The 27,489-nt window shown below is 48.0% G+C and overlaps 2 protein-coding genes across 4 annotated transcripts; one reads left to right on the top strand and one right to left on the bottom strand.

Moving 5' to 3' along the window:
- Positions 1-76: 76 nt before the first annotated feature.
- FOXO4 (forkhead box O4) lies at positions 77-21,585 on the bottom strand. Of its 2 annotated transcripts, none has more exons than XM_071442593.1 (3): positions 21,090-21,580; positions 9,607-10,839; positions 77-5,378 (listed from the first exon to the last, which is right to left on the bottom strand). In XM_071442593.1, exons 1-2 carry the CDS (start codon positions 21,471-21,473, stop codon positions 9,625-9,627), a joined length of 1,599 nt encoding a protein of 532 aa, XP_071298694.1. In that variant the 5' UTR covers positions 21,474-21,580; the 3' UTR covers positions 77-5,378; positions 9,607-9,624. The 2 variants fall into 2 exon arrangements, with proteins under 2 accessions (XP_071298694.1, XP_071298695.1); XM_071442594.1 differs by lacking the exon at positions 77-5,378 and having other exon boundaries at positions 9,947-10,173; positions 10,254-10,839; positions 21,090-21,585.
- SNX12 (sorting nexin 12) lies at positions 20,817-27,489 on the top strand. 2 transcript variants are annotated; one of them, XM_071442599.1, is made up of 4 exons: positions 20,817-20,978; positions 24,178-24,273; positions 25,138-25,262; positions 25,717-27,489. In XM_071442599.1, the coding sequence occupies exons 1-4, from the start codon at positions 20,832-20,834 to the stop codon at positions 25,817-25,819; spliced, it is 471 nt and encodes a 156-aa protein (XP_071298700.1). In that variant the 5' UTR covers positions 20,817-20,831; the 3' UTR covers positions 25,820-27,489. The 2 variants fall into 2 exon arrangements, with proteins under 2 accessions (XP_071298700.1, XP_071298701.1); XM_071442600.1 differs by lacking the exon at positions 20,817-20,978 and adding an exon at positions 22,526-22,733.

Here is a 27,489-nt window from a genome sequence, read left to right as displayed (position 1 = left end):
GGAAAGAAGACAAGGGCAAGGAGAAATAGCTGGCCTTTGCCATGAGAACAGAACAAACTGGATGAGACACAGAGCAGAGGATTACAGGTTTTTTATTTTTCAAACATTCCCCCCTAGTCTAGCACATTCTACAGTCTTGCTAGCACAGATGGTAACAAAGCCTGTAATGGTTCAGAAGTTACACTGCTACAGAGAGCAAACAAAAGCAGAGGTTTATTAAAAAAAAAATATTGTGAGAAATGGGTGGAAGAGTGCACAGGGGATGTGGTGGAAACTGTGTCAGGTAGTGGTGCCCTGTGTGCAGCAGACATCTGTGCTAGCAATGCAGAAACCCTTCCTGGGATTGCACCAGGTGAAGACTCCACTGTGCTGGAAGCACCATTTCACAGAACCACCCCAGTGCTGTATGAAGGTGGCTGCTTTCAGGACAAGTAACCTATCTTCTACTGAGCCAAACCTCTCAGGACACCCTGGGGAACCCCACACCACCAGTCCCACACCACTGCCCTTCTGAAAAACAACCAGGGCTGGTTTTGTGTCCCAGAACATCCCCTGCTACCACACACCATAACACTGCTTCAGCCAAAGAACCATAAATGCAACACTGTCAGCTCTTACACCTTCAGCTTCTGCTGCCTCTTCTCCCTGCTGTACACCACAGCATTAGGAGTGATTTTGGTTCCATCAGATACTGCTTTCCATCAGCTACAGACACATCAGGTGCAGGGAAAGACACACAGGCTAGTGAAGAGAGGGGATCCCCTTCCTGAAGGTCAGGTAAGTGTGGTGATGGGTTAGCTCATGCTCCAAGCCTTCACACAGACACATCTTTCAGGCTTCAGAAGTCACCTCTTGCTTGCTTTTCCCCACATTAATTAGAACATGTTTTTCATTAGACATGCAACTGAGGCAAGCCCTAAGCTATTCCCTGTTGATGTTTATGTCCCAAAGTTGATTGATTTGCTTTGGGTTTGTTTTTTTAATAATGGATCCAAACTTTCACATTTTGGTGACAGTCCAGGACACCACTCCCAAGGCACTCCTACCCATGGCACCAGACACAGGTTACTCAATCCTGGAGCAAGGCTAGCCCTGAAGCATTTGAATGTGGCTATAAATAAGCAGCTAAGTAAGAAAACAAATTAACAAATTCTTATCTACATAAAAGCTTTCTAGGCATTTCTTTTGGAAAAGCTGATTAGTGCTACTTGCTTCTATTATGACTCTTGTTTATGAATACACCCAGGCTCTGGAATGCTTCATTCCTCTCATCAGGATGATCTGACTGCTGTTTTTAAAGCAGCACAGGATAGGGATGACATGATTTTAGACACACCAGCAAGGAAAATTAAGGGCTCCCAGAAGCTTCCAATTTTCCAAGCTCTCACATGAAGCTGGAAGTACATGCTTGGAAGTAAAATATGCTTAAATTATAAAGAAAGTTCAAGCAATTTGCTAAACCCAAGTGTAAATAAAAGCAATAAGTCTGCCTCCTACTAAGCTCTATGGGCCTAGTTACCTGAATCCTTAGTGGCCCTGAGCTGCATGGTGGCTTCAATGCTGTGTAAGGTGGCATTTGATCCTCTGAAGATGGAGAAATTGTTGCCTGAGCTCAGGGAGGACAAGGAACACAGCATAAATTAATGCTTTGTGCCAAGAGTCCCCTGCCCACTCCCCTCAGGCACTTATCCAGGAGCACCACTCCCCATGTCACTGGCCCCTTTCCTTCTCACCCCACTCACAGCTGCTCTCAAAATCCCCAATCCTTCATTAGAGCAAAAACTAACCCAAAGTATGGGGCCTGTGGTGCTAATGCAGCATGAAGAGCCACCAAGACATGACCTGGGCTCCAGCAGCAGCAAGCAGGAAGCAGCAAATGCTTTGGGCAAGAACACAAAAAACTGGACAAGTATTGAGCAACCCCCTGCCAGGTACAGCCTTTCTGCAAGCAGCAGTTCAGGAACTTCAGAGTCTCCTGTGTCCTATGAGGAAGTATCTCAGGCTAGAGGTTTATGAAACCCCAAGGTTTATGAAAATGAAGCTCAAGGTTTATGAAAATGAAGCGTCTGTAGAACTCCTAAATTCTCTGCATCCCTGCCCTCTGTGCCCACAATACAAGCTATCCTGCTAAACATACAAAAAAGAAGGTAAGTTGCTTGCTTGAGCCTGCAGCATTACATTCATGGTTTATTGAGCACTCCACGAGTCTTCTGAACACCATTCTCAGCACTGGTGCACTCTCAACCTTCTTCAACCACTGACAGCTCCTGCTGTGCTGAAGAGACACAAAGCACCTGTACAGACTGCTGCAAGGCAGAAATGTCACTGCCAGGACCCTGGTACAGCAGGACTCCAGCCAGAGGTGCTCCTATCTCCAGTGTTATCTCCACAAGTATGGCCAGGGGAATATGGGAAAAAAAATAGGTATGTGCTGTATTCCTTACTCAAAGGACAGTGTCTTCTGTGAGCTCACAGCAGAGCACTACCCATGATGAATCCTGGGGTTACACCTCCTGCAGCAGGACCAGCTCAAGGACATGAACCAGCTGAGATTGTGCCCATCTCCCTGGGGTGGTACCTGAGTGCCCAGGGCCAGGCTCTCTGCAGACAGGGATCAGGCCAGCTCCCAGTGCTGTCACAGTTAAGGGACACTCTGTACCAGCCTGAAGACAGCACCTCTTTCCCACAGACCAACCCAGCCTGAAACAGCTCACCATGTGGTCTGAAGCACTGGTTACTAATACTGTCTTTTCTATTGCTTTGGGTTCCATTTTCATGGGAGATGAGCCAGAGACTCACATTTAACACGACCACACTTACTGGTGTCTTGTCCTTTGATACATGGCTGGGAATCCTGGGCAGCCATTCAACCTGCTCTGTACCTCACTGGATCAAGTTCCCTTCAGGACCCAAGCTAACAAGGCAGCACACTATGTGCCAAACAACATAAATCTCTCCAGTCTGTTCACTGCAGCTCAGAGTGGCTGATTCTCACATGTGACACATGCCATCAAGTGCTGTGACAGGGCATCTATCCACTTGTGTAATGAATTAACTCCAGTGAGAATGTTGATCCATGCCTCAAGTGTACAAACTCTGGGATCCCAGCTTAGGAGCTGCCTTTTTGTTTATTTGTTACAACGAGGTGTGGCCAGACATGTAGATTGTGGGCAAATGTGAAACATCACTGGGAGGTCTGCCATGAAGCAGCCTTCAAAACAAAGGTTATCAAACTATTCAAAGCTTTGATGGCATAGCATGCTGTAGATAAGACTTTTGAAGACTCCTTGTTGGAGGTAACCAGGCAATCACTCCTGTTCCAATCTCCACTCAGATTAAAATGAAAACAGAGCAGACAAGCTGGTGAAACCTTGTGGCTCATTGCACTGCATAATACAAACTTTCTGAACTGAAGCCACCTTCAAAAAGGACTGGAGAGTCTTTCTGTCAGATCAAGCCTACCAGAACACCATGAAAGCATCATGTCTCCCACAGATCCTGCCACTGCAAACACCAAAACAGTGATAGGAACATGCCACTAATGCTCTGAATTTATCTTTTGACCCCTAATTTCTGTTCTGCAAAAATATAGAAACAGAGCAGGATCCCAGGTGGACCCCTGAGGGTGAGCCTACAGGCTTCAAGTTCCCCAGCAGTAGCAGAAGCTTCAGCAAGAAAACAAAACCCCTCAGAAACCAAAGTGAGCTACCAAATCCAACTGACCATGCCCTCGGTGAGGGCTATGCAGTGTCAGCAGATCTAGCACAATCCAGTCCACACCATCTCCTCAGCAGAGCAGGGAATGTGTCCTGTGGATCAGCTGCAGGCAGCTACTCAGGGATTAGCTGAGAACAGCACTGTTAATGATTAGCATTCCCTCCATCGTGCCCTTGGCTTGGCAGGAGCGCCCAGCCTGAGCAGCTGTGGCTGAAAGCCCTGCCAGGCACCTTCCCTCTGCCTCTTCTGGGGAGAGCAGCCATTCCCCAGTCACAGTGCTGTCTCCTTCCCACTTTTCCAACAACATTTTCAGCTTCTTGGCCCAAAATGCCTTAGGCCTGCCCCCTCCCATACTGTAGTGTTATCTGGTATGAAGGGGACAGATGCAGCAAATGTGTTTTGTTTCTTTTTATCCAATAATCTCGTTTTTCAATTAAAATATATAATATATATTTAAAAAGGTTTAGAAAAGCTTCTATGTAATTTGCACCTACTTTTACATATAGATTACAATAATGTACAACTCTTCCCCACAGTGGTCTGAAACCACGGGGACCTGCCAATTTCTTCCCCTCAATCATATACATTATCAAACATCAGATGTGTTTGTTCCTAATACAGCTCTGAAAAAGAGTCTGTCACTGTTGCCTTCTCAGACAGGGAGATGCATAATAGGGACACACATTACATTGGCTTCATGTTCACTGTAGAAAGTTCCCAGATTAGTAAAAAAATATTTCATCTATAGAAAATGCCCTTCTGAAAAGCAACCAGGGCTCTGTTAAGGCCACACCCAGGCTTTCCATTTTGCTGCTGTAGCAAGACAGATCAAAAACAAACCCAAAACAATGTTTTTATGTCCCAGAAAGCAGCTACTAGCACCTGTGCTTATTTTACAGCAGCCTGGTGTATCAGGAAAGTGCTGAGAACAGCATAGGGACTTCTCAAAACATGCTTCTGATTCAATGGGGCTCAGTTGGCACAGTGAAAAACTCAAGTGTCCTCCTGTTCCACCCAGGGGGACAGCTGGAAGCCTTCTACACCACGAGAACCACCCTTCCCTGCAGAACGATGATGGACGCTCCAGTGATGGGCACACTTAAACCAACCCCTGAAACAGCACCCCTTCTCCCACAGGGCTTCTACCAACAAGCTCCCACCAATTCCTCTGTGGGATACCAAGTGCACATCTGGTGGCTTAATCAGAAAGTCCAACTACTTTGCCCCATGAGGCAAGCCAAGCGAGAGCAGAGCCAGCCCTCCACCGGTCCGAGGCACTGGGAGACTTTCTGCCGCAGCAGAGAGAGGACAGCCAGTGAGAGATTCCTCCAGCAAACCCAACTCATCACACAGGAAAACACTATTGCCTGGCACAGAGGCTTCTGGCCCAGGTTTTTACCAGGGCTCCTCTTTGGACATGGGTTTCTCCAGGTGGTCCAAGGCAGGGTCAGGTTTGTAGGAAGAGCCATGGCACATAACAGGATTATTATTTTTAAACTCTTCCTGTTGCAGCCAGATGCAGGTTGCCCCTTCTTCCCAGATGGGCAGCCCTTTCTGCCCAAGGCATGGTGTGCAGGGAAACTGAATCCAACATGCTCCATTCTCTTCTCTGCTGGGGTGGGAAGTGAAGTCAGAACCCAATGTTCAAAACCTGAAGGACACTAGGAAGAAGAAAATAAAGAGTGACTGGTTAGAGCTCCTCTTCAGTGGGAATCCTGGATGCATAGATAAGGAGTTAATTACTACCATTCTGCCCCTACAGAACAAACAGACCACAAGAAACCTTGATCAACAGAGAGTCAAGTGGAGGATGCAATTGCTCAGCTCCAAGCTTCAGGGTATGACTGAGACAGAAAGGTCAGCAGCAAGTATTTCTCCTGTAAGCTGACAGCACCAACAAGGCTCTGCAAGATAAGGAAGTTTAAAGAAGGACTTGGCTAACACTAGAGGCATTTTGCAGGAAAGTGGAAAATTACTCTTCACCTTAAACAACCACAAATATCAATTGGTAGGGAAAAGACTGTAAAAGAGACTTTTAAAGATCACACACAAACTGTTTATGCTCACCCACTTAGAGAAATCCTGTCTCTACCTTCCAAATAATTAAGCATTTTTAGGTATTTCAATCCCCCAAAAGTTTGAAGATCTCTTCTCAGGTCTTCTGCCTCCCCTCAATAAAGCTGTAACAACTCTGTCACAACTCATTGAAACAAGCCTTGGAATAAGTCTAAGCTGACTTAGGACACTGACATAAAACCACCACTGTAGGTATATGATCCACTCTGAAAGGCAAAACAGTGAGATAAATGTAGGGCATCCCAGCAGCTGCATTCAGTAACAGGAAGCATGAAATAAACCCGTGAAAAGGAAAAAAAAACCCCAAAACTACAAAAGGGAATCAGCTCTGAACAAGAAAAGACAGTAAGTTAAAACAGAAGCCAGAGCAATGGGATGCTTTGGGAAATTGCAAGTTTATGAGGGTTTTATTTATTTATGTTCTGTCAGACAAAAATCCAATGTTTGGAGCAAAGGGAATTCGATAGAGCAAAAAAAGCATGAATGCAGACCAAACTGGGCAAGGGATAAAGAGTTCTCCAGACTCTGAAGCCATAGGGAGTCTAACTGAATAAGTAAAAATAATTAACTACTATCCACCACAAGACTAAATGGATTCTACACTCACCAATGAGACAAATACTACAGCACTTCACAATAAAGGCAGTTCTATTTCTATGCTGACTGTCTTCCTCTGTGGCTAATAGCTCAGTTTGTGGGTGCTGCATCAGTGCTGGGCAGAGACCAAGTTTCAATGTTTGATCTCTAATGCCCATGCAAAGAAACACAGGCAGGGTTCAAACAGACTCCTGGTGAAGCTGTGGACAAGCTCTTTGGCATTTAACTTGTAAGAAGAGGATAAAATCATGGGAGCTTTGAGCACCAAGGGTAACACCAACTAGCTCCTATCTTCCTAAGTGCTGCAGATAAGACTAAGTACTCTTTCCTAAAGATATCCTCTTGTCTACAAAGAGAAATATTTCCCCAGTTCACTTTCATTTTGGCTGCTCAAATCAGAATGTGATCACTGTGATTAACTGATAAACAGGTTTTGCTCAGCATTATACCCATAACTGACCCAGAAGGCCACGAGTTAGGCCCACAGGAACTACTCAGAACTGCTTTATGTTAGTGATCACTTAAGAATAGCTTTTGCCAATGTGAATTTAACACAGAGAAAAGCAGAGTAATAGAAAGGATATGAAAGGAAAAATGCCTGCCACACCAGAGCAATACATAGCTTTCCCTGAACAGTGATTTTTAAACTGGGATCCTAGGAACTCACTGCAGTACAGGACAACTGACACAGTCCTGACCTCCTCACAGACACTGATGTCTGCAGCTCACTTGGTTTTGTAACTCGTTGAGAAAACATTCTGCCTTTTTTCCCAGGAACATTCCTATTTCTCTGCACATGTGGCCAGCTCTCCCTTTGCTGGAAACCTGATTCACCTCTCTGTCTGGGCAGCCTTTTGCACAATACTTGCCCTTCTTTGGGGAAAAAGCTCCCTCTCATCCCACTCCATGGACTCCAGGATACAGGCAAAACAGAAAAGCTTTGCAAAACTCAGAAAAGGCAAACATAATCTAAGGACAGAATAAAAGGCTGGAAGCAAAGCACACTGGCAGGGTGTGGCCTCTCCTCCTGGGGCAGCAGTGCTGTGACCAGAGCACCAAGGCACGTGGGAGCTACGCTTTATGCTCAAACACAATGGGGGTTCAGAACTTGCTCCAGGTCTCACTCCTTCATGCCCAGCACATTTCCCAGAAAGTATCATGTGTGGAACAAGGAAAATCCAGGGGTTTTAACATCAGTAGCTCCTCTGTTTTGATTAAGCAATTCACACAAAGTATAAAATGGAACAAGAACACAACCACGCTTTTAAGAGCTCCTGTTCTCCCTCTTAAGCACTTCATTATATCCCCATTTTCAACAGTACTAGACCCTACCCTTGGATAAACAATTCCTCAGCTTCTCTGCTTTACACTCCTAAAAAATAATCTATACCTGGTATGCTTTAAAGAGAGGCCTTGTCTATCTGGCCCAGGAGTGCAGGACAGCCTGCATATGCTTTGAAAACACTTCTGTGAAAAATATTTAATCCCTGAAAAGTCCACAAATATAATGGCCTGCCCTAGCAGGGCATAAAAACAAAAAAGCAAACCCTAACAAAAAAACAAAACCAACAGAAAAGCTCAGAACAATATCCAATGGAACACTGCTCAAAAAGCCACAGCCTCTGCCACTAACTTGCAAACTGTCCTAACACAGAAGGATACCATAGTTTGTCAACCAAATTTCGAAACCAAAATTTGAAATCAAAACTGAGTTTCTGTATTTCACCTGAAGATAAGATCTATAAATTAAGACACTCAGAAATTCAGTAAATGCACAGTTAACACACATCACTATAAAAAGTCCCATAAGAAAACAGAGAAGCTTGACTGATCTTCCTCTCCCTACAATAAAGAGATCTGTTAGATACAAACAGAAGAACGCTACCAAGAAATGACATCTTAAGCAGTGGGATGTGGCTTGGAATAAGGGGGAGTTAAATTGTGTCTAAAATCTCAATATATAGTAATGCATCAATATGTTCACACAGTTTAAGTAACACCAGCTCAAAGGACAGTGTTTTACTCTGTCTGTACCCAAGACACTTGTAGAGAATGGCTGCACTGACAGAGGTCACCTGGTCCAAACCACCTCCAGGTTACTCAGGTGCCTAGGAAAGAGTACTAAGGTCAAGAATATGATAATTTCTGTCCTCATGATTTTGAAGCTTAAGGGCTTCCCAGAATGAAGCAGTATCTGCAGTTTGCTCTTACTTCTGTCTGCTCAGCTGGCCAGTATTAGCAGTTGAATTTGCAGCACTAACAAATACTATATCTGCCTCCTAAAAAGGAAATATCCTTGGCAAGGCTTCCACTTTCCAATCAATATCCAGCCTATGCTCCAGCCTGTCCACTTTCCATCAGCTGAGTTCCAAGTGTGAAGCAGGCCTTCAGCTCCAGCTCCCTAATTCTTCCACTGCCTCTGGTTTAAGTGTTTCAAGTCAGGGTGTCACTGCCTTAAACAATAAGATATTTTAAAGTCTTGTTGTCATATACACTCTTTGCCAAACTGACTCTACTTGTGCAAATATGACAAATTGCTGAAGATGCAGCTTTGCAGTACATGGGATAGCACTAACACATCCTTCTTCCTTCCACCTCCATGCACACTGCAGACTCCTGTTTCCTATTCTAATAATGGGAAGCAATTGAGTAGTTAACACTGGTGAGCCAACTTACCTGACTTTCCAGACACTACCCCAGGTAAGGGCAGGGCAGGAGGTGTGATAAGAGTGACTGTGACCTGCTATACACAGACCAAAGCAGCCAGCCATGACATGGACATGCTTTGTACGACACATCCTAGAGAGTTCTGCAGGGATAATAGTAACTTGGGTAGAAACACAGTGTGTGCTTGGCTCAGTTCAACCACTCTGTATATACTGGTGGATGTCTTTATTTATGGAATCAGCACATGCTCTCATGTCAACTGTAGAGCTGTAGGCACTGCCTGATGTCCTGTGATGGAGCCATCTTGGGTGACAGGAGACAACAGGAGTTTCATTCAGGTTGTTCTATTTCATAAAGGAGCTGACTACCTGGTTAGTAAGTTAAATCCACCTACCTTTAAACAGCTTTTTCTCCTCCTAAAAGGGAACATGACTCTTCCAAAAGCTTTTTTACTATGCTTTCAAAGAGGCTCTTTTAACTGCTGCAGAGTTGGGCAAAGGAACCATCCTAGACAAGGTTGTTTGTAGCATGTTACACAACTACACCTACCTTTTTGTGCTCCTGAAGTTAACTTGGTACCCAGGTATGGTTGGAGGCCTGTGAGGTGCTGGGATAGCTGGGAGTAGGCAGAATAGGTTCAAAATTAAAGTCCAGTCCTCCATCCATGAGTTCACTGTTGATTATGTAATCCATATCACATTCAAGGTTCTCCATGTACATGTCAATGTCCAGGTCAGTGGGGAGCCTGTCCTGGTTCAATCCCAAGGGAGCAGGGCTGGCAGATGAAAGGAGCACTGGACTGCCCAGCTGGACTGACTGGGCAGTTGTTGCAGAAACTGGAGCCTTCAAACTGGTGATGCTGGCAGTGTTTTGAGGAGATGTCACTATGGGAAGCGTTGATGGCAAAACACTGGCACCGACTGGTTCTGCCTGCTGCTCTGCAGGCTTTCCTCGTGGATTGCCTGAGCTCATCTTACTCTGGGCAGTTTGTCCACCCAGAAGCAGAAGAGTTCGGCTGCTCATCCTGTTACCAGTCTGTGGGAGAACTGGATCCACCTGAGTCATCATAACATCCCTTGGAGGCGGAGAGCTGGGTGTCAGAAGAGCTTCCAAGGTCTGAGGGGCAGAGAAATGGTTGACAGAACTTTGCAGTGAAATATCAACAGGGTTAAACAGGGAGTTGCCAAAAGTCTGACCAGCTGCATTTGGGCTCTGCAAGGAAAAGCTGGAATCTCTCTGGATCTGACCACTGGAGGCAGATTGCTGGGTGGACAGCACAGATGAGCTGGGAGACATCAAATTTAAGCCATCGATGAGCTCGAGCTCCTCGGTCACAGTTGGTGGAACATTGCTGGATGCACTGGAGTACACGAGAGAAGGAAGCAGCTCTTCATCATGGAGGTCATCCTGCTCTGTCAGGATAGGAGAAAGCCTGGCACTGATGGTGCTTGCATTGGAGCTGGTTCGAGGCCGGATGGTGTTCCACACATCAGAGTCCTCGTTGCTTCTCGAGGACGGGCTCCCAGGCCACTTAGGAAATTGAGAGCCAGGACTGTCAGCAGAGGATTCTGGAGCAGACTGGAGAGGAGGCTTCTTCCTGGATGCTTTACCTCTGACTTTTGCAAGTTTGCTGCTGTTGTCCATGGAGGCAGCTCTTCTCCTTGGTGCTTTTCCACTTTTGCCACCCTCAGGATTGAGCATCCACCAAGAGCTCTTCCCTGTGGCTTCATTATGGACTTTAATAAACTTGCTGTGCAGGGACAGGTTATGTCGAATAGAGTTCTGAAAAAAAAAAGAAATAAAGCCCACAAAATGTGAGAACCTGTCAGTTGACACACCTCCCACCTAGAAACCTCACAAGCTTAAACACATTCAGACAGAATGCAGAGAAGAAAGTTATAACAAAAAGCTACCCATAAAAACCTGCTATTTCTGTCTGAACATGCTTTGCAGCACTAGCAAGCGGTGCCATGTTTCACTGCAATATCAAGGGTGAAGCTACCATGACAACTAGCAGCTTTCAGCTAGCAAAATACTAACACAAAAGAACTTTAAAGACCATACAGAATCTGCAAAAAATTAGGCATGTCACAGAGCGAGTAAACAAGTTCTAAAATACAACCTGCAATTTCAACATGAGCCTACCTGAATTTGAGCTATTGCTGTTCCCACCCTTTTGTCAACCCCTTTACCCAGCATAACCCTGGCTATTTTTTTAATGTTTATATGGCCAGTTTTCAGTTGGAGTCAAGCAGAGTATAACAGTAAATACAACAGACTGAGTGAAGAGAAATGGCAGAACACTTCTATTCAGTCTATCCATTAACATCACCCCAAAACTGGGAGAAATGAGAGAGAAACTTCAAGGAACAAGAGTCCTAGAATCCTGGAGACTGCCAGGCTCCCTCTGCAAGGAGGCTGTGTGCTTTCCCTGGTGCATGTTCCTGACAGGGTAAGATGTTCAGTGGATACTGCACTCCCACACAGTACAAGCCAGTTTTAGCCTCTCCCATTTTTCTGCTGGGTAAGACACACATTCCTTGCCTCTCCCAGCTCCCTCCTTTTGGTTTAGCTTTGCTGAAAACTGCAAGCTAACATGTCTGTACACTATCATCGAACTCAATTTTCATCCTGTAGCTGATAAACTCCCCAGTATTTTAGAATCAGGAAGCAACGATCTCATTGTTTGAACAGATCCTCCATAAACTCCCCTTGAGGCCTATGAATTTATTTGATATCTGCACTTAATTTCTTCAGATGGCCAAATCACAAATGATTAAAAAGTGCTGCATTGGAAACACAACAGGGGTCCAAGCACAACATCTTTTTCATATTAACTAAGTTATATAACAACCTTCAGTTTTCATGCATACTCTCTTAATTCTGAACAAATTAACTGTGCTTTTATCATCTTTTTCCACCAACTCTCAACACAGTTCTTTCCTGTCTGCTGCTTTCCCTCTCCCCACCCTTTTCCTCTCGGAAAAGTCCTCCCCATGCTAATTTTGGCCACCTCACCAAAAGTACTGTCCTAGAAAAAAGGAGACACAGACAAATTAACAATGCAGGCAAAGTGGAAAGATTTTATGGAGATTGAAGGAGATCTGAGAACCATCCTGGCTTAGCTTTCATTTTAACCTTTGGCTGTTGAGGATTTGGAGAAGACTGGCTGCTTGCTGCAACTGGTATCAAAGAATACACATGTTCTTAATTGGAGAGTGACTGCAGAGCCAGAGCCTGATGGAACATGTGTCAGTCAATGTTCTTACACAGTTTTATTACTTGAGCTGCTCACAGTAATAGCTGTACAATAGTCCTGCCTGGCATCTTCTCTAAACAAAGCTTTCTTTTCCTTCAAGTGTTGAAACAAACAATTCAGACTGTGCACTGTCTCCTGCAAGGCTGCTGCTTTCATTTCCAAAGAATCCTGTCCCTTTTCCCAGGTAAATGTGCATAACTTTGAATGCACACTGCTGCAGCAATAAGAACCACTATGTTGTCACTAATTCTTCATTTATTCTCCTGAAAGTAGCCTGGGAACTCATGATGGCATCTTGAGTATCATAAGAGACAATTTGTGTAGCTAATTTTTGGCTGAAAAGCAGCTTGAAATGAGACATCTTGGAATAAGAACAGGATTCATATGAGCACGATGAAGCCTGGTACCTTTTATAAAACAGTCCCAAAGTGATTTTACATGGTACTGCTGAACTGACATAATGGCAAAGCTGTAGAAACAGATAATTGCTGTACCACTCCTTCCTTCCTCATCTTCAAACTCTCATCCTTCCGTAACACAAGCATCTGTGACGTTATAAGCAGTTCAGAGAGCCAACCAAACTGAAAAGCAGCCTTACCCTTCCTTGGAAACTACTTTTCCTGCCTCTTTTATCTCTGTTTTTTGAACTACCTCACCATGGGGGTCAAGCACTGAAAACTGAAGAGAACAAAACGTGTAATTGGAGGCAGAGGAAAAAAACCAGAACATTTCTCTCAACAGGGTTAACTGTTATCCAAAGTGCAGTGCCTAAGTTATCACTTTGCAGCTCTCCTGCAGACTGTGGGAGGCAGCTCAGCACTGCAGCACAGAACCCCAACTCACCTGCAGGACCCAGCTTGGCTGCAGGCTGGAGAGCAGAGTGTCCCAAACTCCACCTGAACCCACACACCCAGCAGCCTGAATGCACCAGAATGCACCTGCTAGTGATTCAATACACTCAACACATGGAGGGCACCCTCCAATCTCACTGAGAAAGCCAGGGACAGATCAATTATGCTAAAATAATCACAGACCTCAAAGTCAGACCTGACAGAAGAGGAAATGACAGAGTTCAGTCACCCGGGCAACCCTGACATATTTCCTTTCTTGATGTTAAGCAACCCACACCAGAAACATACAGATGACTTTTGATTAACTTTTTAGATGCTCAGCTTCAGCAGTGTGGGAGGCTCCCAGTTGGTCTAAGCATCTGCAAAACACACAAGGTCTTGACTCTGCAACTCTTTGATCATAGAGAAGCATGACCTGAAGGAAGAGGTGCAGGCAGGAATCCTTCAAATCCTTAGGAACATCTTCAGCCCCTACTTAGGGCAGGATATTGTTATTTATTTAGGTATCTTATAGTGGTACTTATGGCTGCATGATAAGCATTGCCATAAAAATATGCCAGCCTGTGTCTCTAAATCCATCATAGATCAAAGATGATTCCTGCAAACCACATTCAGACAAAACCAGTCTGAAATTAAGGACAGATAGTATGCAAAAAAATCAAGTTTGGCCAGAGACAAACTTGTACACTGAAGGGTGGACCATTCCCTGGGTCATAACCACTGTGTCTTCAAACTAGGATATATGGACCAGCCACAGAAGTGTGGCTAGGAGCTTATGCAAACTATTCCCTAAATCTTAGTTACCAGAACATTAAGTCTTCTTCTTTGATAAAATCTCCTGGCCACAGTTAAAGGACAGCAACACTTCTCACCATCAAAACAGGCCTGCCCCTGCAGCAACATCAGTGCTGCTGCTGTGGATCATGCCCAGCACCAACCACTGCTTTGGTCTCACATCAGGGAATTACCACAGGAGCTGGTAGCACAACCAAGCCACTGCCCTGCCCAGTCAGCCTCATGGGCAACTGCCACAGATACCATTGAAAATGCTCAGCTGAAGTGACTACAGAAGATTACAACCTTTCCAGGGGACTGTACAGCTCTGAAGGTACAGCTGAGGTTCCCCAGCATAAAACTGAAGTTTACAGGAGCAGAAGGAGGCTCTTGTGCCCTGCCCAGCAGAGCTCATCCCTGCAGCAGTGGTGCACGGCCTGGGCTAGCAGAGCACTCAGGGCCAAGCACAAGCTATGCTCAGAAAGACAAGACAGAGCAACTACCCTTCCAGGAGACACAGTGGCTTCCTTCCTTTCCTGGCCATTCTCCCAGGAAACATCATGTAGTTTAAACTACAAACCACAGAGGATCAGATTTCTTAACAAAAAGTCTCTCTAAAGGATGAGTGACAGAAGGAAAAAAAAAAAAAAAAAGGAAAGAAAATACATGCAATCACTGCAGCTGCCTGTAATACACTCTCACTGCCTTGGAGGCATACAAAGAACTTGGTCTCATCCCAGTGCAGGGCCATGTTCCAGTGCCAGGCCTATAATTGTGCTGAATTATCATTTGCCATGGCATTCTTGGGAGGCTGCAAGGGGAGAACACTCTGCCTGCTGTATTTGTCAGTGCCTGTCTCAGCCACTTGGCTCCAAAGGCTTCAGGAAAAAGTCTTCCTTGTAGAGATTTGCACCAGCAAGTAAACAACTGCTCCAGAGCCAGGGAGTTGAAACACTTCCCCAGCAAACCCCTTCCAGAAGGCACACACGAGCACAGACGTCAAGCTCAGCAGACAGGGATCTCTATCTTAGGAAGAACATTTTCCTTTCTGTAATCTTTCAGTGGGAGGCCAGAAGAAGAAGATCACAGCTCTCTAAAAAGCAAAGATTGAGGCGATTTACAAGACAGGCAGGCATACACAACAAAAGCTGTTTAGGATTAGATAGAGCAGAAGAAACTTGTTGGAACAAGTAATACCAGCAGCCCAGGAACAGCCTTCTCTGAGAACTGCCTGGAAAACTGAGCTGTGCTGCAAGGAATAATCATTCAGCACAGCAGCTTTCCAAAAAAAACTGGCAAGGAACAGGAAAGAGTAGCAGCAAAATCTTCAAGTAATTTAACTGGCATTCTATGAAGTAGATGAATTTTCACCAAAAGATAAGCTTTTCCCAACTTTTGAAGGGAACAACCACATTCAACAAGGCTTCAAATTAAAAAAAAAATCTTATATTTCATGCTTCTTCAGGGCATTACAACAAGAAGAGCCTATTAGTGTCACTTTAAGCAGGGTTAAGTGTATAGTGCTACACTGTGATGGTTGGCCCTCTTCACAGCTGAGTACTCATCAGTTTTCTTCCACCTGGAATACAGGACACCTGGTGACCCCACATCTGCCCTACTGTCCTACTTCTGTGCACCAGCCTCATTTTCCACACCCAGCACTCAGCCATTCTCCCACTCACAACACCTTGCCATGCCCAGCTGCCTTCCTCCCACTTCACCTACACCAGACCATTTAAGGACTACTGGGATTCAAAGGTAAAATACTCTGTTAAGAGAAAGATGATGGACAATATCCACCTGTGTTCACTAGGTTTCCATCAGGGACTCCTCAGTATGGCATCTGAAGAAGCCTCATTCAGCTTCTGTTTTTTATTTCCCCCCTGCTTTAAGGAAAGCCAGTTTGGCTGTCAGCAGCTGGGACAGGGAACATCGCCCTGCAGCCAGGACTAAGCACATCACTAACACCACATGAGGTAATGGCAAGAGTCCAGCACTTTCTACCCACCCTCAGCTGTACAGGATTCAAACAGCCAGACCCCCCTTCCCCTTTGCAAGGCAGCAACTTCCAAGAAACCAAAATAAACCAAAACTAACAGAGAGCAGCACCTACAAAACCATTTAAGAGCAGGTGGACTTCAATGATGTATCAGTGATGACAGCAATGACATCGCTATTCCAATTCACTTTAGAACACATCTTCATTTTTAGTGTCAGAAGATTTAATGGGAATTGTATCCTTTCAGGCACATGAACATAGGAATAAACACTACAGGCTCTCTCAACACAGTCACAGAAAGCCTTTCTTCACAGACTGCAATCAGTGGCTCTGTGCAGCACAGACACCCCCAGACTCCACACTGTGCTTCACCTATACACAAACCTGCACCAGGATGAAAATTGGGCAGAATTACACTTTGCTCACAGCCAAGATGCTGAGCTGAAGTTTTAGGTATCCTTTTGGTTTATGGCATCCATTCGGTTTTGGCTCAGTGAGGAAACACAGGGAAAATATTCTGAAAGTCTTCTCAAACCATTGCAGCCTTTTGGTAAATAAAGGGCTACAAGGAATCAGGAGAGGAACTGTTTACAAGGAGTGATAGGACAAGGGTGAATGGCTTCAAACTTGAAAGCAGGTTTAGACTGGATATTAAGCAATTCTTCCCAGTGAGGGTGGTGAGGCCCTGGCACAGGCTGCCCCATCCCTGAAGTGTCCAAGGCCAGGCTGGATGTGGCTGGAAGCAACCCTGGTCTGTTATAAGGCATCCCTGCCCACAGCAGGGACATAGAATGAGATGATCTTCAAGGTCTCTTCCAACCCAACCCATTCTGTAATCCTATTATCTTGCAATTACCATTACCAAAAGTCAAAGTAAGCCCAGCACTGCCACCAGATGTTCCTGTCCAGGTAAAGGGTTTCTTAGTGAAATTAAAGAAGGTTCTCCAGATAATGATTTGGGCCCTTAGCATTTCAATTTAAGAACCTAATGTTTTTGACAAATCTGAGCAAAAAGAAATAATCTTAAAGGATACAGGGACATACCAGCAGCTATTAAAAACAAACAGTGAATGTGCCTATTTTAGGAACTTATCATTGCTTATTTGCAGATCTGACTTCAGAAAAAAACAAAAAAGTTGCCTGACTGATAGTCAGCACACCAACAAACAATAAACTTTTCAACTTTGCCAAAACTAGTGTTCACATGATTTGTTTCTACCGAACTGGAATTTATGTGCAAGGCATAAAGATAGCCTGGCAGAATCTACCAGCTGCAGCACAGCAGAAACAGTTCAGAAGATGTACAGGCTTCCTTTTGTCTGCTGGCCTATTCTCTTTCATGGAGGAGCTTCAGAGGGCCACAGGATGAGCAGTTGCTCCAACGTGAGGGAACTCTGCACATGCTCTGCCAGGAGATCAGACAGCCACAGCTCTGGGAGAGGCTGGGGACTGTCAGGGCCAGCACTGAAAGCCACTGAAGTGACTGACTATGACTGAGCCCTCAGCCAGGTCTCCTGATCCATCTGGTCAACATTTAACATCAACTACAAGGCTGGAATGGAAGGCTTTTCAGGAGATGCTGCCCACTTTAACACAGATTAAGAGTAGACATGTGTTTTAGATAAACAGCACACTTGATAATTTTAAATTCATAATATAGCTCCTTGAGCTGTTGCATATATATACACATATACACACATACCATACATACATATATGTATGAGGGTACATATATACATGTTGTATATATCCATGCACACATTTGAAATAAATAGGGAGCACCAGGATGCAGAGGAGTGACCTCAGCTTCCCATAATTAGTGCAATAGTGCAGAATCATTTGTTCTTTATGTTGTATACACAGATACATAGGTGACATCTGATTTTTGTTTCAGTGACATACTTTTGGAGGGTGAAGAGGATGGCTTTAAAGTTTATTCTGTTCCTACAAAGGAAAAGACAAGAGCCTGGGGAGAATACACAGTTTGTTTCACTAAGAAAGATGAGTGCTTTTTGTTCCTCACTGTGCCAAATTTGCTTGTACACATGGATGTAACAACCAGTGCAAACTGCTTCTCTGCAGGGTTTTTGCCCTTTACCCCAAACCTTCAACACCTGCCCCTTGCAAATAATCTCAAAACCAAAAGGAATTATCCTCTTACCCACAGATACCCAGACTACCCTGCAGAGCACCCAGGAAGGATTATGAAGAAGCCCCAAACACCCCCTACACAGACACTTCTGCCTTGCAGGCTGGTTAATTCTTAACTTCAGCTGAACTCCTGCAGGGAAAGGACAGACTGCACACACAGCAAATGTGTCCTTTACAAGGTGCCTGAAGCACTTCAGGAACAGCCAACTCCATCTTCCTCGAAAACACAGATTCTTCTGGAATTCATGGAGGTCACACCCTGGCAGTCTGCAACAGCTGCACTTCCCCCAATTGTATAGTGGAGCAGGACAGCTCTAAATTAATTATGAAACAACAATGAGTTTATGGGGTTTATATTAACTAAAGTAGATTAAGAGTTTTTAAAGACATCTTGCTTTTAATTACTTAATCAAAATTCTCTGTTAAACTGCACTACATAAAAATAAAATGTATTATCAGTTTGGCTCTGTTCAAACGAGACAGAAATGCCAGAACTTTAGAGCTGTACCACCATCTTAACAGGCATCAAAATGCTACAGCTACCTTTAAATGCTACAGCAGCTTCACATTTATTTCCCTTATGTAAAATCATTCACCTCAAAACTGAGAAATCACTAAGATAACTCAATAAGTTTTTCCTTTACTTTACAGATTAAAACCCCCCCAAACATGCAAAGAGAGCTACACAGCTCTAAAATTAACAAGAATAAAACAAAACAAAACAAAAAAAAACCAGACAGGTCCATTCCTCGAGTGAAGACACGTCTTTTGTTTATTCAGTTTGTCTTAAATATGCACCTATTAATTTTGCTCCAAGTCCACAAAAGTCAAATTGAACTGACTTGACTGAGTTCCCGTCTGTAAAACTGTAAATGTCTGACCTCCCTTCACTTAAGGGATCTGAATGCAAACAGACTAAGGTCAGTAAAACAAACAAACCTCTTGCAAACCCATGTAACTGCGAGTTAACAGAAAGAAAGACTAAAAGTAAGTTCCATGGTCACACATCCTGCCAAGCTCTGCCAACAGGATTTTGAGAGTGAGCAGGAAATAAAATGTATTGTATTTTTATCATGATTTTCTGTTTGCTGGTTAAATCAAGAGCTTTAAACTGCCCTGATCATAAGACAGGCTGATTCCCACCACAGTTGTTGTTCTGCCCACCCTCATCTTTCTTGGTGAAAAGTTTCTTTTTCTTCTCCTTCTAAAGCCAGAATTATTCTGTTCCCAGGCTGAAAAACCACACTAAAAAGTCAATCACAGAAAAGCTACGACAGTATCTGACTAGGAATCTCACTCTTGTGTATGCACAAATTCTCAAAGTGAAATTCTGGAATTTAAATCTACCTGTACATGTCCCAAAAGTGACACATTATTAAAACACAGAGTAACACCAAAGGCTGATGGTCCCATTACACGTGAATGGATATAACAAAAGAACAGCCAGAGTGGATTAAGCCAGAAGTGTACTTATTCCAGCATCCAGTCCAGCAGGACACCCCACTATATTCCATCTTCACTACAGTACCTACGGAGCATTTCAGAAAGCAATGAGCTTTAATCTCAGGCACTACTGCCCAACAGATACTCGGACATATTCCTGAAAAGAAAATGCATCAATTCTGTTAAATTAACACGACTTCATGCAGGAGCAGCAGGACCAGGAGAGCAGCCCTAGCCTGAGGATACAAGAACTATCTTCCAGTAAGAACACCAAAACCCAAGCACTGTCCCCAATCAGAACTCAGTATGCAGAATCCAACCTATACATACGAGTAACAGAGAACAATCCATATTAGTTAAACTAGATGCACTCTCTAGGAACTGTCAATGAGTGATAAATGGAAAGGTGAAAAGTTTTGCATTGACGTGTGCCGGCCCAAGCTGTGACAGCTGCATCCCTCTCACCGTGTTTCTACCCTCTCGAGCAAATGTTTGCACTCACACCACCACGTGGTGCGCCGCTTCAGAGAGCTGAGCCAGCTGAAAGCCAACCTACCCGAAACTGGCGTTTATTTATTTATTTACTGTCTGAAATTAACTCTCTGTCCTCACCTACTGCTCAGTCAGACAAGCAGAGGAACACGTGGCTGGAGTCACGGAAGCCCAAAGCCCCAAACCGTGCTGGCTGAACCTCCTGCAGAACTGCAGCACGGATGAACTGCTAATAAATACTGCAAACAAGAGTGTAATTCCAGTCTGTAGTGAGAGAGCAACAGAGTCCAGTCTCCATGGCATCCGCTCAGATACATAGGACAGGCTGAGGGGCTATTTTGCAAGCCAGCTCTCACATTTCCCTTTCTCTTTGCTGGAACTCTTTAGACTAAAGATAAGGGAGCACAAGGTCGCCACAGGCAGAGAACTGAAACAATGTGGAGTTCTTTTAACAGAGCCCTGCACACACCTATTTCCAGAATGAGACAAGACACTGCTGAGCCTTTAGAGCAGACTATTGCTTTCCCTTTTCCAAACTCCAGCAGAGGCCCCCATCACGTTCCTGGAAACAGGACGCCTTTTCAAGAGCCCTTCTTGAAAGCCAAGCACGCCTGCTATGACACTGTTATTTATACTGAGCTTTAACAATCACGTGACAAAGAACTGCGGCCTTGCGATTAAAAACCCTTCAGCCGAGGCTCTACCCTGCACAGAAACTCGGACACAGCCTGTTAAATAAATGTGCCCCTTCTCTCCTGGAAACGTTTCTAAACGCAAAGAGCGCAAGGGGCAACCTCGCGGGGCCATGCCACAACCAGCCCCAGCAGCTGCTCCGGCTGCACAGCCGAAGCTTGGGCTGGGTCTGAGACCCCGGAGCTTTCAGCAGAGCTTTCAGCCCAGGCTCCGCAGTGTGGGCACCGCTGCCCCGAGCGCAGCCGAGCCACAGCAACAGGTGAGCACGGAGCGGGCAGCGGGGCGGGCCGGGGCACCGGGGAGGCGCCTCCGCAGCCGCTGCTCGCCCGGCCCAGCCCCGGCACACGAGGCCGGTCCCCCCGTCACGCACCTTCCAGCCGGCGGAGCTGTTGCTGTCACCCTTGTCCTTGAAGTAGGGGACGGAGCGCACCATCCACTCGTAGATCTGCGCCAGCGTGAGCCGCTTCTCGGGGGCGCTCTCGATAGCCTGGCTGATGAGCTCGGCGTAGGACTGGCTGCCCCAGGCATTGCGCCGGGAGCCGCCCTTCCGCGCCGCCGCGCCGCCCGCCCGCGCCCCCTCGGCCCGGCCGGGCCCCGCCGCCGCGCCGCCCGCGCCCTCCTCCGCCGCGCCAGCCGCGCCGCCCGTCTCCGCCTCGGGCCGCGGCAACGGCCAGGTGCAGGAGCGCGGGCGGCTCTGCGGCTCAAAGTCAGGGTCGATGTCCGGCGACGCCGCGGCCCCAGCCGGCTCCGCCATGGGCGCCGCCTCAGCCCCGCCGGGAATGCCGGGCCCGCCACCCCTTTGTGCGCCCCGGGCCCGCTGCCGCCGCCGCGCCGCTCTGTTTACCAGGGAGCAGCGCTGCTCCCCGCGCCTGCGCGCGCGGGGCACGCCGGGAGCGGTAGTCCCGCCGGGGCGTTAGCAGGCAGCCATGTACGGCCGGCGGACTACAGTACCCAGCGCCCCCTGCGGCGGAGGGCGGGGCGTGTCCCACTACGGGTGAGCGTGGCAGGCGGTGCGTTGATGTGACTACAGCTCCCAGCAGGCATCGCAGTGGGCTACGCTTACATAACCTGCCAGGCCCAGTGCGGGCCTAGCCCCCCCACGACGGCAGAGGGGTGATAGTGGCGTGGTGGCGGTAGCCCCGAGGCGGCCGCAGCTTTTCCGCCCGCCTCAGAGTGCGCCGCGGCACTCCGGGTCGGGCTGAGAGTGGTGCTGCCTCCGCCATCCCGTTACGGATGGGAGCCTATTTCCGGGACACTCCCTGGCGTAAGGCGTGATGGGTCTGCGTCCCGATCTGCCCGTCAGAATCGCGACAACCACGTTCTGGGGCCTCGCGCTCCCCGCGCTGTACAGCATCCGGGGCTGGCAATCTCCAGACGCTGTATGGTGCAGTCCCTGTGTACATTTCTTGGCCTCGCGCCCCGGTTTCCAGCCGGGCGCTCAGCACGGCCGCCTCAGCTTCGGGCTCTGCCCTGTCCCGTGGGGGTCCGGCCGGGACAGCTCAGGGGACGCAGAGCAACGCCGGGAGCAAGCCTGCCATGCAGGTTCCGGGGCCGGCTGAGCCAGCCCCGCGGGCTGAATACCCGCTGCGTTTTTGCAGGGGGCGGCCGCACGGCGGCGCTGTCACGGCCACGGCTGAGCGGCCCCGAACCCTGGATAACTACCGCGTTATGCAGGCGCTGTGCGGGCGCCGTGCTGCGATGTGCGGGTGGGGTGGCGGCTGAGGGGCCCCGAACCCTGGATAGCTGCGGGTTTATGTAGGCGGCGGGCGGGCTCCGTGCGGCTATGCGCGGGCGGGGCGGGCTGCGGTAGCGGGCGGGGCGGGCCGGGCGGGGCGGCGGCACCACCACCATGTCGGAGGCGGCGGTGGCGGACACCCGGCGCCTCAACGCGAAGCCGCAGGACCTCACGGACGCGTACGGGCCGCCTAGCAACTTCCTCGAGATCGACATCTTCAACCCGCAGACCGTGGGCATGGGCCGCGCCAGATACACCAGCTACGAGCTCCGCATGCGGGTGCGGCCCCGGTCGGGCCTGCGGGGCTGGGCTGCCCGGTGCGCGGGTGTGCGGCCCGGGGAGGGGCGGCAGCGCTCGGGACGCGGTGGCCGAGGGACGGCGGCCGCGTAGGGCCGGAGCGCTGCCGCTGTGGAGCAGCGAGGGGCGGAGGAGGCGAAGCCCCGGGCTGGGGCGAGCCTGCGGGGCTCAAGGTCAGAGCTGATGGGCTCGCCCGGCATCCAGCGGGGGCTGCTGCGCACACGGACAGCGAGGTGCTGCCTCAGCAGCTCCAGAGCCCCGCTGGGTGGCTGCTGAGCAGGGCATGGCTGCACGTAGCTGCTTATCTCGGGCAGGGGAGGAGAGCTGGGTGGCAGTAACGTGGGGCTGCTCACACTGCGTGCTGGCTGCTTTACCAAGAGCCCGTGGCCTGGGTAGGAGTGTGCATAGCAGGCTGAGCGGAGTTCTCTTCATTGGGCCTTAAACGAGCTGAACTGGGGACCCCTTCACAGCTCTGCATCTGATAGATGGGAAAAGCAAAACTGAACTTCCCCTAAAACAAGATCCCTTTAGCATGTGTTGTGGTTCTGGTTTAACTTTTGCTTATAGCGTGATTTAACTGGTCAGTCTCCTCTGCCTTTCAGAAGAATTGGTGTTTGCTTTTTTCTGCTCTGGTGCTTGGCTCCCATCAGCCTGCAGGTGGCAATGGGAACCTCTTAGTCCCACTGAAACCAGCAGAGATGCTCTGAAAGCAGCTGGGTTTATTTCACAGTCCTCATAAGAACACAGTTAATTGTGTTGCAGTAATATCTAAGTGCTGTCCATCAGAAGGTTTTGTTACCTCAGTTCCTGGAATGATTCAGACTGTGTTGATGGGGTAAAGGTAAAGTTAATGCAGCTGTCATTTGTTGGACTCCAGGGGCAGGGGAGAAAGGTGAGGAATTGCTGCACCGTTCTCCAGTGACACAAGGTGGGCATGAAAAGCCTGTTAGGGTAGGTGCTCTGTTTTAGGAGAAGACTGTTGATAAGGTCTAGCCTGGAACAGTTGCTGGGGCAAGATTCCCTCAGTTAGTTCTTCTATGGAGATGCCAGTGTCAGGTCAAATGTTCTTTTCCTCTGCGGGCTGCTGCAAAACCCTCTTGTAGATCACTTCAAAATGGAGTAAACTTGGGGGGAAAAAGATCATTCTCCTGACAATCATATTGTCAGCACTGGTTCCAGTGTGTGCCCCTGGGAAGGGGGCATGTTCCAGAAATAGTTTCTCAAGGGCGAGGGAATGGCTGGCACTGAGTAGACTGGCTTGCTTGGAGCTGAAGGATTTTGGTGTTTGTGCTGTCCTGAATAAGGAAGTTGAGCGTTCCCATCATGCATCCTTAGGAGGTTTGATTTTCTCACTGCATCTTCAGGTTTCAGTTGCATGTATGGCTTCCAGAGCAACCTGCAAATAAACTGCTTTGCTTCATTACAGACAAACCTCCCCATCTTCAAATTGAAGGAGTCGTGTGTGAGGAGACGATACAGCGACTTTGAGTGGCTGAAGAATGAGCTGGAACGGGACAGTAAGGTGAGGCCTGGCTCAGACCTCCCTATTCTTTAAGTCAGGACGTGGGAACAGTTGCAGCAACAATCTTGAGATTCCCAGAAGTGGTGGTGCATGTTGCACCCCAGATACTTAAATCTAGGGGTTAAACTGAGATTCCCTTACTCTAGTTTGGTGCAAGGAGAAATCCCAACCAGATATTCTCAAGAGGTCACAAATGCACAAAAGTTTACTGGCAAAAATAAGGAATTTTGGCAAAAGAATTGATACATTTATTATAATGTTACTTTTATGTAACAATAAATTACTATTAACTTAGCATAATGTTACCCTGCTTAACTTAGAAACCTTTAAAACCTTAAGTTGCTATGTTACCTAGAAAAGTTCCATGAAAAGATGATTAGAAGGAAAAGAGAGAGAAAGACAGAAAAGGTACAGGAAAACACACACAGTTACCAACTTCTAGGGTTCCAGCATGGACGAGATGAAAACTCCGGGAGAATGCAGGGGCCAGACAAGTCCCTCGTGGGAGCTTTTAAGCCCCAGGGCTTTCGTGGCCGCCTCCCAAGGTGGAGCTTCTGGCCACTCAGGGGCTGGGCTAGCACCACCCACAGTGTGATTGATGAACAGCTCTGCCCGGCCTGGGGTGTTGGCTCTGGGCTGAGGGGTGGAGCCCTTCGCAAGCCCTCATCTGCCCCTCCCACCAAACATACCCACAGGCATTTGCCAAGCATCCCAAAATGATTTGAGATGTGAAATTTAGCCAGTCTCTGATAGTGGGCAACTTCTGCTCTGTCCATGCGATGGCACTGGAGATGAGCATCAAACAGCAAAGGATGTCTGCTGGCAGGTGGCTGTTGTGCTCATGGGGTGATTCTGTGCTTTCAGATTGTAGTGCCACCGCTGCCTGGAAAAGCTTTGAAACGACAGCTTCCCTTCCGAGGAGATGAAGGCATCTTTGAGGAGTCCTTCATCGAGGAGCGGAGACAGGGCCTAGAACAGTTTATTAACAAGTAAGTTGGATGTCCAGGCTTTGCTGTGTGCTGCCTTTTTAGCTCTTGCTGGCCGTGGGCTGACTGTGAGAGAGTCTTGAGTCTTGACCTGCTTCTGGCAGGTGCCAGTGCTGGAGGGTGGTGCCTGCAGCCACGTAATGAAACTGGAACTGGAGCAAGTCCTGCCCTGAGTGGGGGCTGTGCTTTGTGCTCTCTCCTGAGAGCATGAGTATTAGCAGAACAGCTGTGCTACAGGGACCCACCAGCATGGTACTGTTGGTTCAGGGCACAGCCTGGAAGGGAACAGCCTGTGCTCAAGCACCTCTTACTGGTCCTGTTGCAGAGCCATGCGTGACCTTGGGCTGAGCGCGGTGCAGGTGTGCTGAGCTGGCTGCCTGACTCCCTCCTGTGCACATCAGAGGTGTGGGGGTCTTGGAGGCAGCTGTGCTAACCTCCATATCTGATTTTCTTCCAGAATTGCTGGACACCCACTGGCACAGAATGAGCGCTGCTTACATATGTTCCTGCAAGAGGAGACTATTGATAGGAATTACGTCCCAGGGAAAGTGCGCCAGTAGGAGCACCTGGCACTGTCTTCCTCCATTCCACCCTCCCTCCTGCAAAAATGACATTTATTTTTACACTAAATCTGTCTTCTCTGAACCAGCTTTTCCTCTCTTGAACCTCCCAGTTTGTTCAGTATTTTCCTCTTTTGTAACTGGCAGCAGTTTGTTCTACTGGGCTGTGGTCGTGGCCTAAAGATGTGAAGATTTATGCAAGTGAGTGTGTTGTCCCATGTCTAGGGGCAGATGTGGCTAGGTGTGGAGCAGGAACTTGCTAATGGCGTTCTGGTGTAGGAGCTGCCTCTCTCCCTGTACAGGAAGATAAGAGATGACCTTCACTCCCTTGTCTGTGCAGCCCCAAGCATCTCTGCTGGAGACTTTGAAGAATAGCAGTTGTCATGTTGGTCAGTGATTATATCAGGTATTAGAGTTTTAGTAAGGTTTATCCAAACCAGTGAGTAGGTGCCTGGGTGTGTCAGTCTGTCATCCACCCCATTCACCCTGCATGAAACCCCCATTCTTCACTGTCTGGAAGTGCTGAGACCCAACACCTACTCAAACCCCGCTATCAGCCTCCTGAATTACAGACCTATTTGGTGTATTTGTGTCCCCTCCTTTCTAAGGTGCTGCTGGCAGCTCGAGGGGTTTCCATCCCATGTGCTCTCATGATGCTCTTTGTGGGCCATTTGGCATGTGGAAGATGGGATAGTCTGGGCTTTAGCCACATGTGCTGTGATGTATTGGCCCAGAGTTTAAGAAACACCACAGCCTGCTGTAGCATGGGCTGCTGGGCTGGTGTTGCCTGCAGCACCCTGCTCGGCTGAGCCTAGTGACCTTATCGTGGGCCCCAGCTGCTGGGAGGAGCAGACTGGCTGGTGAGGAGGAGCAAGAGAAGGCTGGTGGGAGCAGTTGTAGGATGCAGCTGTGATGGCTGCCACTGGAGGGGCCTAGAGTGAGGCCACCTCTCCAGAAAAGGACAGCAGAAAATGGGAGTCAGTCCTAGGTTAGACATTGCTTGCAAAGCAGAAGTGGCAATGGCTCTTTGTGTCTTCTCCCCTGTTCTGCAGTGAGCTAGGCAGTCACTTGTGTGGAAGTGAGAACATTCAGCTGGTCAGGGAAGTGTTCAAAGCTTGAGGGGACAATGAGGCTGTGACTTGCTGCAGCACAAGTGTCCTTTGGAGGCTCCCCCAGCTGCCACAGCTGTGATGAGTGAGGTTGGGCCTCAGCTCAGGGGCTCCTCAGGTCAAGGCTGGCTGGTTTAAAAGTGCTTGGTCACTTTGTTGTGGCACAGTTGAGCCTTTCTTGGAGCACAGGCCCAGAGTGGATGCCCTCCTGTTCCTGCCAGGCACGTTACCCGAGGCCTTCCCACCGTCCCCTCTGTTTTCTGGTGAGGAACTGGTACTGCTGGGCGAGAGGTGGCTCTTGGGGAGAAGTCGCTGAAAGCTCGAGGGAGCTGCTCCGGGGGCTGGCTCGGTCCGTGAAGGGCCGTGGGGCAGCGCGGAGCCCGGTGCCGGTGGAGGCGGCCGTGGCCTCGGAGGGGCTCGGTCCCTGCCTCCTGCTGCCGCCAGTCGCGCTCGGGGCGGCTCCTTCCCCTGCCCTGCGCGGGGCTGCCATCCATCCAGCTGTCTGCACCCTGTCCAGTGTAACGTCCCGGTGCCGTTCGCATTAAACCACTGTGAAGCCAA

This window comes from Agelaius tricolor, unplaced genomic scaffold (genome assembly GCF_023055355.1).
Source record: "Agelaius tricolor isolate 1412-34295 unplaced genomic scaffold, bAgeTri1.0.p SCAF_17, whole genome shotgun sequence".
NCBI classification, from domain to species: domain Eukaryota; kingdom Metazoa; phylum Chordata; class Aves; order Passeriformes; family Icteridae; genus Agelaius; species Agelaius tricolor.
This window is presented reverse-complemented; position numbering and strand designations above follow the sequence as displayed.